Source organism: Nannobrachium achirus, assembly GCF_963921795.1.
Source record: "Nannobrachium achirus genome assembly, chromosome: 11".
NCBI classification, from domain to species: domain Eukaryota; kingdom Metazoa; phylum Chordata; class Actinopteri; order Myctophiformes; family Myctophidae; genus Nannobrachium; species Nannobrachium achirus.
In genome coordinates, this window is record NC_137820.1 from 5300937 (window position 1) to 5310826 (window position 9890).

At 37.6% G+C, this 9890-nt stretch overlaps 1 protein-coding gene across 1 annotated transcript in view; it reads left to right on the forward strand.

Moving 5' to 3' along the window:
* Positions 1–5212, forward strand: part of LOC308294548 (uncharacterized protein) — a 46268-nt gene extending 41056 nt beyond the window's left edge. Inside the window, exons 7-8 of the mRNA XM_080737279.1 lie at positions 1073–1201; positions 1501–5212. Of these exons, the coding sequence (XP_080593405.1) occupies positions 1073–1201; positions 1501–1784 (413 nt within the window). The 3' untranslated portion in view covers positions 1785–5212. The remainder of the gene's footprint in view (positions 1–1072; positions 1202–1500) is intronic.
* The last annotated feature ends 4678 nt before the right edge of the window (positions 5213–9890 follow it).

Below are 9890 nucleotides of genomic sequence, written 5' to 3' on the forward strand. Positions count from 1 at the left end.
CGGATCGGGCCGATCAAAGCGTGATCGGCGATAATCGGTGGTTTAGATCAAAAGGTAAATTCACCGATCCGATCCGATCAGTGCATCCGATCAACCAGCCGTTCAGTATGCCCACTTGAGGCCATTTTGGGGTATTGATTTCCACAGTGCTGAAGGAATAATTAGTTACTGCTATGATAATAAATAATGCTGGTAAATAACTATAAGGCAAATATATAAATGAATTCATGAGTGAATGAATGAATTAAAGCTAAAACATTAACATTTAGGAAATATAAATAATAACTTGATCGGATCGGTGATTGATCAGTATCGGGTGATCAAACTTTTGTGATCGGTGCTCGCTGATCGGTTCCAAAAAACCTGATCGGACCATCCCTAATATATATATATATATATATATGGGCGCACTCACACACACACACACACACACACACACACTCACACACACACACACACACACACACACACACACACACACACACACACACACACACACACACACACACATTGGTTCACACTGTGATCACGGTAGTTTCTCTACCTGCTGCACAAACAGGCTATGAAGCAACAAAGTAGTAAGTCATGTACAGACATCTTTTCATTGTTGAAGTCCTGTTAGATATGGGCTTAATATAATGACATCAGGGATCTCCATATATGGGTATGAAAGGGATTCTGTTAGTGTGGTTCCCCTGACATCACAGTGTTGTCAGAGCGTGATGTCAGAGCGGAAAACCCATAGACTGTAAAAAAGCGTACGCGTACATACAGACAGCCAGAGACATTAATCGTCATTCACTTTTTATTATCATTTTGAAAACATTTTTAAACACAAGTTGCATTACTGCTCGTTAAGAGCTTGTAGATCTGCTATTTTCACTACTTTTGTATAACAGTTTTGTACGATGAAGTAAGGCATTAATTTACATCATATAAATACAGGTAATTTGATTATTAATTGCATAATAAATGCTTTTATAACTAATTTATATAAATAAATATTGTTATAATTAATGATAAATGCTTTTATAACCATTTAAATAATGTGATAATGCTCTTGTGTTGACAGACCAACCAAAGGTGGCCTTCTCTGCTGGGGTTCTGGGTTCTGGATATGTTGGACCATTTAGTTCTACAACCACTCTGGTTTATAAGAGAGTTCACACTAACATCGGCAACGCCTACAATCCATCTACAGGTAGGTGGTGATTAAGTTAATTATGTTAATGAGCTTTACATTTAGTAGTTAATCATGTTAATGAGTTTTGTGACACTTGTAGATCAGCTTTTTTCGAAAAGCTTTTGAAAAGAATATAGCTTTTGTAGTTAACCGTGTTTAAAAATGCCAACATGATGTGTGTATGTGTGTGTGCGCGTGCGTGTGTTTGTTCTTGTGCGTTCCTGTGTCTGTGTGCGTATGTGTGTGTGTGTGTGTTGTTTGTGTGTGTGTGTGTGTGTGTGTGTGTGTGTGTGTGTGTGTGTGTCTTTTTGTTCCAGGTTTTTTTCGTGCTCCAGTCAGAGGAGTTTATTTCTTCAGATTCACGGCGGCTAACTATGGATCATCAGAGCCTGTGTGCATCCAACTGTATAAAAATAATCAGAATCTCATTTATAACCATGGATACAATAATCAAGAGTTTGGATACATATCTAATGCAGTGATCTTAGAGATGGAGCAGGGAGACACAGTAGACATGAGGATACCTGGTGGTTCCTTCAGGCTCCATGATAACTGGGCCAATCACAACACATTCAGTGGTTTCCTGCTCTATTCTATGTAACACTGCTACTGACACTGATGGAAACTCACTGACTACATTTACTACAATACTCTGTTTAAGTAACATTTACACATATTTTTACTGCAATCATCATCATCCTTTTAACCACTATTTTATAATACTTTAATTCAGAATACAGGTAAAACCTGATCTACACGCTGACAATGTGTTGTGAGCTTGTAGATCTGCTATTTAAAATTACATTTGGAATAATTACAAATATATAAAATCTAAATCTTTTCAGATGGGATCTGCAGCCAAAATACATATTAATTTGTCAATCCATTACATCTCAGAGGAAAATATTATACTTTTTACTACATTACAATTATCCAACTGCTTTAGTTACCAGTTACATATTTGTCATAATTAATACAAACCCATTTAACCATAAAAGGGGAAGACCACCCATTTTCAATATTGAACTATGTTATAGTTGTGTGGCAATAGAAAAAAAGTTCCCCCCCTTCTGTGTTGCCTAGAACTGGAAGATTGATTTTGGGGTTTGTATTGTAAAGTACAATGTGTGATGTCATCAAGTTGTACTTTACAATACAAACCCCAAAATCAATCCTCCAGTTCTAGGCAACACAGAAGAGGGGGAACTTTTTATTTTATTTCCACACAACTCCTCTAAGGTATATTAATGACATAGTTCAATATTGAAAATGGGTGGTCTTCCCCTTTAAGCCTTATTTTAGACTTTTGGCTCTTCCAAAATAGCAGATCTACAGGCTCACAACAGGATTTAGAAAGATTTTGACATTTCACAACGCTCTATACAGTAACTACCATAGTAGTACACAGAAGAAAATGATTATACATCTTTTTGAGCGGTGATCACACCGTCTCCTAAAAGTGACTTTGTCCGTATGTCAGTGGGTTACTATGTCTGTCTGTAGCATGAGCTGCAATACCACTGGTGACCAAGTGGCGCTGTTGAGTCACACACACACACACACACACACACACACACACACACACACACACACACACATTGATTGCGACCGTAAGGTCGCAGTTTAGTATCAAAACCTCCACCGGCCGTCCGTCACGTCACACGTCACACCTTTGCCCTGCTCATATCTCCGCATCAGTATGACATCACACTGCTGACATCAGTATGAACCTTTGTGTACGTTGCTGTGGCAACAGTCTGTTGTTGCTGGTCTGTTAGTGTACGTTAGCAACCACCTTAGCAACCATGGTTTTACCCTAGCAACCAACTGTTTACCCTAGCAACCAACTGTTTACCATAGCAACCATGTTTTTTTACCCTAGCAACCAACTGTTTACCATAGCAACCATTTTTTTACCCTAGCAACCAACTGTTTACCATAGCAACCATGTCTTTTTTACCTTAGCAACCAACTGTTTACCATAGCAACCATGTTTTTTACCCTAGCAACCAACTCTTATATTGGTAAAACAAACTTTTGGCCTATTTGTGGAGATAAGCTGGCGATAAGGTCTGAGTCGAAGAAATGCTTCTTTCCTGGCAAGAATTGCCCCTTTATACTGTAGGGCTCGTTTGTGTATTGTATGACATCACGCCACATCATCGGCTGAGGACTGTGTGATGTCATCATATCTCCATATATGGAGACATAAGTTGCTCATGCCCAAATATGGGCTGGTGAGGTCAGACTTAGTGTGATGCGTAGGTTATCTCCATATATGGAGATTCAACTTCAATGAGTAACCATGGCAAACTGTCAACTGCCCGTATGTCTTGATAATTGGTAAAACAAACTTTTGGCCTATTTGTGGAGATAAGCGACCAACGGTCGCTTATCTCCCGATTAGGGAGTCTTACTGGTGTATTACCTTGCTTATTGTATGTCGCTCTGGATTAAGAGCGTCTGCTAAATGCCTACATTGTAAATTGTATAACATTCTCATAAGACAGAATACAGTATATGTAATATGTAAATCATGAAAGAATCATTTATTGTCTCATATGATAGAATATTATTATGTAAATCATGAAAGAATCATTTAGGTAACAATGTCTCATATGATAGAACATTTAGCACAGCATCATTTTTGACCAGTGTTTGTCGACTACTTTTTTCCACTGACGAAAACGAAACAAAAACTAATCTAAAAACTAAGCTGTGATGAATAAAACTAGGACTAAATAGTTTTGTCCAAAAAAACAGACACAGATATTAGTGAGAGACTAGCCTGTATAACATGTATACAATGAGGAAATGTGACAGAACTCTGTTTAAACAATGCTTTTTCTCCTCCAACTGTATGTTCCCCCTTTCAACTGTTTTTATTATATTTCGACACTTGCCGTTGCAATGTAAACGTATGTTTTCTCCCCAAAAAAAAGCAACAAATCAATAAAGCTCCTTCAAATTGAATTGAGAGACGTGTGGACATAAGACAAGTCATTTCATGCATCTTGAAAAAGCCAATCTACAAGCTCTACTTCAAATACATGACATTTGTTCACATGTTTGGTGTGACAAACTGCAGTGTGAACGCAAACCTCACCAAATGAAAAATGCAACAATGTCACAACTTAAACCCACGAATCGCAGCGAGTCTGCAGAACTTCAGGTGTGAATCTGCCCTAGGTCAGTGGTCCCCCCACCCCACCCCCAATAATAATTTTGAACTGGGGACCCCCATCCTGACAAGCACATGGAAATGCAGGAGTTGAGTCATTCATTTGATTGGGTTCCACAGATAACAATTTTAAAAATAGCAGATCTACAAGCTCACAATAACTGGCGTGAGCATTATGGAAGCTCTTCAATGTAATGCTACCAGGACCAGTGGTGGAAGAAGTGCTCACATTTGTACTGGAGTAATACCTGTGAGCTTGTGGATCGGCTATTTTCACAATTGTTGCGTCTTTGTTATATTGTTTCATCCGGAGATGATCTACAAGCTCACAACACGGTCTACAAGCTCTACAAGATCACAACGCGTCATGTTGTGAGGTGTTGTGAGCTTGTAGATCGGATATGTTTTGTTGAACGTCCCCCCAGAACACTACAGGGATGCTGGGGTATAAATGGTTAAAGGACAACTTTGGTTTTTACAACAAGCGTTGATATTTTAGATTGTAATTAGAGAAAAGAAAAGATGAGTGTTAAAATGTTTTCATTTACTTCTTTCTATTGTTTTAGCAATTTTAATTATTTTAATTTTAGTGGGTGGAGGCATGCGTACAAGTGGCTTGTTCTAAAATATGAATCCTTGTTGAAAAGGAGTTTTCTTATGTTTTTGACTCAGGGCACCCCTGTAAATAACCTTTTCACCCACGGCACCCCTGAATTACACTGTTTTTTTTATTATTATTTTTTTTGAATCTTATATCATATTACGCATATTACGCATATATCATATATATTTAGTCTTTTCATGGATCTCCTTTTAGTAGACCTTGTACCAGTGAACTGTACCGTCATGAAACTGTACCTTTTCCTATGCAAACTTCTAATAAAGTCTTCAATCAATCAATCAAGTCTTCAATTATGTGCGGGCAAAAGTGGCAAGGAATGTTGGTGTCTTAGGGAAAACAAGGGATATACTTAACTATACGTCTCTGTTAACCCTGTACAATGCGCTCATACTGCCTTATCTGTCCTACTGCCTGGAAGTGTGGGGAAACACATACAGTAGTAATATTCATCCTTTATTTATATTACAAAAAAGGGCAATAAGAATAGTACATAAAGTGGGGTTTTATGAACACACTAATAATCTATTTTTGAGGTCTTGTACATTGAAACTTCCTGACCTAGTAGAGTTCAAAACTGCTCAAATGATGTTCAAAGCAAGAAATAAACTGCTTCCAGCTAACATTCTTAACATGTTTAGTGACAGGGAGGGGGGTTACGAACTAAGGTGGGAACTCAATTTTAAACAAGCATCTGTTCATACTACCCAAAAAAGTATGTGCATTTCTATTTGTGGAGTAAAGATTTGGAATAGTTTGACAGAAGAGATCAAACACAGTAAGAACATTTCACAATTTAAAAAAATACTCAAATTAAATATCCTGGCCAAATACAGCAGTTCATAGTCTCATTATCATTATCATTTATTCGTACTTGTTAGTATTATTAATTCTATTATTATTTCTCTTACTATTACTTTGTAACATATCTCTGTTTCTTGAATTGTTATTATTATGGAATGTATCAAGTCTATTTCCTTATACATTTTGTTTTTATAACTAATCAATGTCTTAATTCATGAACATGTAGGATAGGCATTCACAAGCTTTTAGCTTCAGCCTATTCCTTTTGATCACCTGTAACAATGATTATATGAATGTTTGACCTGTATGAAATATGATGATCAAATAAACTAAACTAAAAAAAAAAAAAAAAATCAATCACAGTTGAACATTTTGAGGCCTATATGGCAATTTGGCAACTATTTTTAATCATGCAGTAAACCACCAACCCAGTCAGCTAACAGTGAGTGGTCTTCAGCTTTTTTCACATCAAGATCTGTTTGAGCCATAGATCACCATGTGATGACATTTAGCTTCTCAGACCCAAAACAAGATGTTGTCCACAATACCAAGCTGTTTTGATGTGGTGCTGTGCATAGGAGAGATAACAGGCAAACCAAATAAACCAAATCAAATTCTACATTCTCTAATTGTGTAGAATTCTTGTAAATTAAGAAAGGCAGATGTGTAACCACAATAATTTAACTCTTGAGACAGTGAAATCAAACCAAACGGGTCCAGGGTCCAAAATGTGGTTTCATTGTACACTCTCGGGAGTGACTTTAAGGGTCCATTTGGTTAACTTACCAACTCTACATCACTTAGCTGGGGACCCCCTGGAGCCCCTCAAGGACCACTGAACACTGTGGCCGATTATCAATTCAAAGACTTGGGGACTTGGACTTCCCTCCTTGGGAGTTCAGACTAGCAAGTTCTCCTTGGGAGAAGGGACTTCCGAGAATGGGAGGACGGGAGGAGGGTAGTTCTGCTATTGGAATAGCAGCATACTCAATGACGTTACCGTCTCAGCTTGCTTCAGTTCAGGGCATTCCACTGTGCGTTTCTGTGAAGGTCTATATTCTGGGCAGATCTACAAGTTGGACGCATTCATAGCAGTAGCTGTTCTTTTGTTCCAACGGAGGATAAAATGTGCTCACTCAACAGTCATTGTGCACTTTACAAAAAAACTATATATTAGAAAAAATAAAACACAACACTGGCTCTGTTCTTTAATTCCCTTTTCCAAATGTCAACCATCCTATCTATTATCTGCTGTTATACAATATAATGTTTTTAAAAAGCGTATAAATGTATACCTATATTATTAATTATAAATATGATTTAGCCCACTGAGTGTACAGCCCTGGGTGATTATCGTATTATGCCGTTCTCACAGAAATCTTACTGCAAGTGACCAAAAATGTAATAATGACTTCAAATAAAGTCAGATATAACATCTAAGCTACTCTTCAATAAATGACTTTTCAGGGCTTAATGTGCATTGACAATAAAATGAAATATGAAATATTGAAACAGCCTTGCCTATTCATTAGTTCATTAAAGTGTAGCCTAGGTCAATATAATTGTAAAATTGATTGATTGAATTAATCAAATTAATTACTGCAGACTTGTATATTTTACAATCACCGTAAACTTGTGCGAAATTTGCAATCAGAGACGGCGCCCACTTAGGAGTCTATTTGTAGGATTTGTGTACAATGTCGCACTCTGGTCTAGTCCAGAGCAAACTTGGTAAAGTGGGAGGATCAAGTCTACATCCTGGTATTTGTTCTCTACTTGCTCAGATGCAGACTTGAGGATTGGAATGGTACTTGGGCACAGACTGATGACATTTACAAGTTCTGGAGGACGGGAGTACAGACAAGTAGGCATATTGAAAAAGACCCATTGTGACTTAACAGGGCTTCATAAAGACATTTCAACAATAATGTATAAATGTCAGGTTAAATGCACTGCAGACATGCTGCCAGTGACCAGGAGAGAGCAGTGTGGTCTCAATGCTGTGTGAGCATTGATTAGTCGATTGAAGAATGTATTAGAAGTTTGCAATAGGAAAACGTACAGTTTTCCTATTTCAGGACAAAATCTATACCGCCAACAAAAAGGCACCTCCATGGGAGCTTGTTTTGCCCCAAACAATGCCAATCTCTTATCTGGGATTGTGGGAAGACAAGTTTATCCTTTTTATGAGAAAGTCTAATGGTATATGGGAGGAATATTGATGTCAACTCTCTCAATGAGAAACTCAGATTGAGCATTGAATTCAGTAAATCAGAAATTATTCTTGGATCCAAAACTGAAGGGGTGGGGATAGACTCAAACATCTTTTACAAAGGATTTTTTAACTCAAAGCCATGGAGTTTCCAGGTCTCAATGAGGAAATAGATTATTCACATTTTTTATAATTGTTCTGGTTTGAGTTATTATCGTGCCCTGATAGTAGGATGCTGTGGTTTTCAAAGTTATTGTGTATTAGAGATGTATTGTGCTGTTATCCTGCTGAATGTAATTTCCTATTCAGTGGTTTATGAAACACATGGCCTTTTCTGGTTTTCCTACAAACTGTTTAAGTGTCTTTTGAATCCTTCGAAGACTTTTTGAAAATCATATGTTTCTATGTCAGCAATCTGGCCAGCCATCGTCAAAGAAAAGGTCCTTTTCACTTAAATGGAGCTCAGTTAGCCTGTTCTTGAGAGACTATTATGTCAGTGGTTCTCAAACCTTTTCATGTGAAGGACCCCCAAAATCATTATGTATTTGGCCACGGACCTGCATCTCAAAATATTTAGTTCCAGGGACCAACCAGAAGCAAAATTTGAGTTACAAACGTTCACTTTGAAAATACATATTCAAATATTTGCACACATTTTCACGACTTTTTCAAAAATAGCAGATCTACAAGCTTGCAGCGCGGCACTCGGTGCCGCGCTGTGAGCTTGTATATCTGCTGTTTTTCACTGGTTAAAGCATTCAATAATTTTAGGCCTAAATGGGTTAAAGTGGTATACTTTCATGTGTTTTTAAAGTGGTCTATAGTGGGTTTTCATGCTGGTTTTGTAAGTCTCTACACATTTTGTCTTGGTGTGTTTTTTAGCCAGCCACCAATCTGTATGTTAATGAGCTTGTGATGTCATGTCCTGTTTCCTTTAAAAGCCATCTTTGTTCAGCATTTTCTGCTTAGTCACCCTGAAGAAGGCACTGTTTGCTGCAACGCGTAGGTGTTTTTAACTCTTGCTATGCATTATTAGCCAATAAATAAAGGCTATTTAACTTATTTTCCACTACAGTGTCTTGGTCTAACCTTTCCTTCTCATCTATTTTGACACCATTTGCACCAAAGAGCGGCTTGTTTGGGAGATTTCTACTCCAGCCAAACAGAAGAACTGCTGGAAACATGAAGGTCAAACACCCAGTGCTCATTATGATGAGTCATGGTGGAAGGAGGAAACATGATGGTCAAAAACACCCTGCAGTTCATTATGATGAGTATGGTGGAAGGAGGAAGGAAAGACTGTGAGTAACAAAGCACTGAAACACTCCAGAACCCAGTGGTGTAAAGTAACTAATTACATTTACTCAAGTACTTAAGTACAATTCTGGGGCTTTTGTACTTTACTTGAGTATTTCCAATTTCCAACACTTTTTCTTCTGCTTCACTACATCTCGGATCCAAATATAGCACTTTTACTCATCTACTTTTATTTTAAACCTTTACTAGTTACTTTGCAAATATAAATTATAAAACATACACAAACCACTTTAGCCCTATTTCATACCTAGGCTGTTTGAACATTTTGATCGGCCATTTTCAAACATTTTGGAACTTTTACTTTTGGAAAAAGTACTATTTTTTGACTTTTACTTACAGTATTGATACTTTTACTTATAAGTAAAACATTTAAGTACTTTTTCCACCACTGCCAGTACTTGAGTCAAAGTATAGAATGCATATATATGTTACCGGATGTTTGGGTAACTCAGGACGTTCTATGTAAGAGCGCTTGTTTTGTCGTTCACCACACACCAATCACCACCAGGTGGCGACGACAGCCATTCACTAGTGAAGGCGCTGACGTCACTCGTTTGCGACTATTTGCGACTTT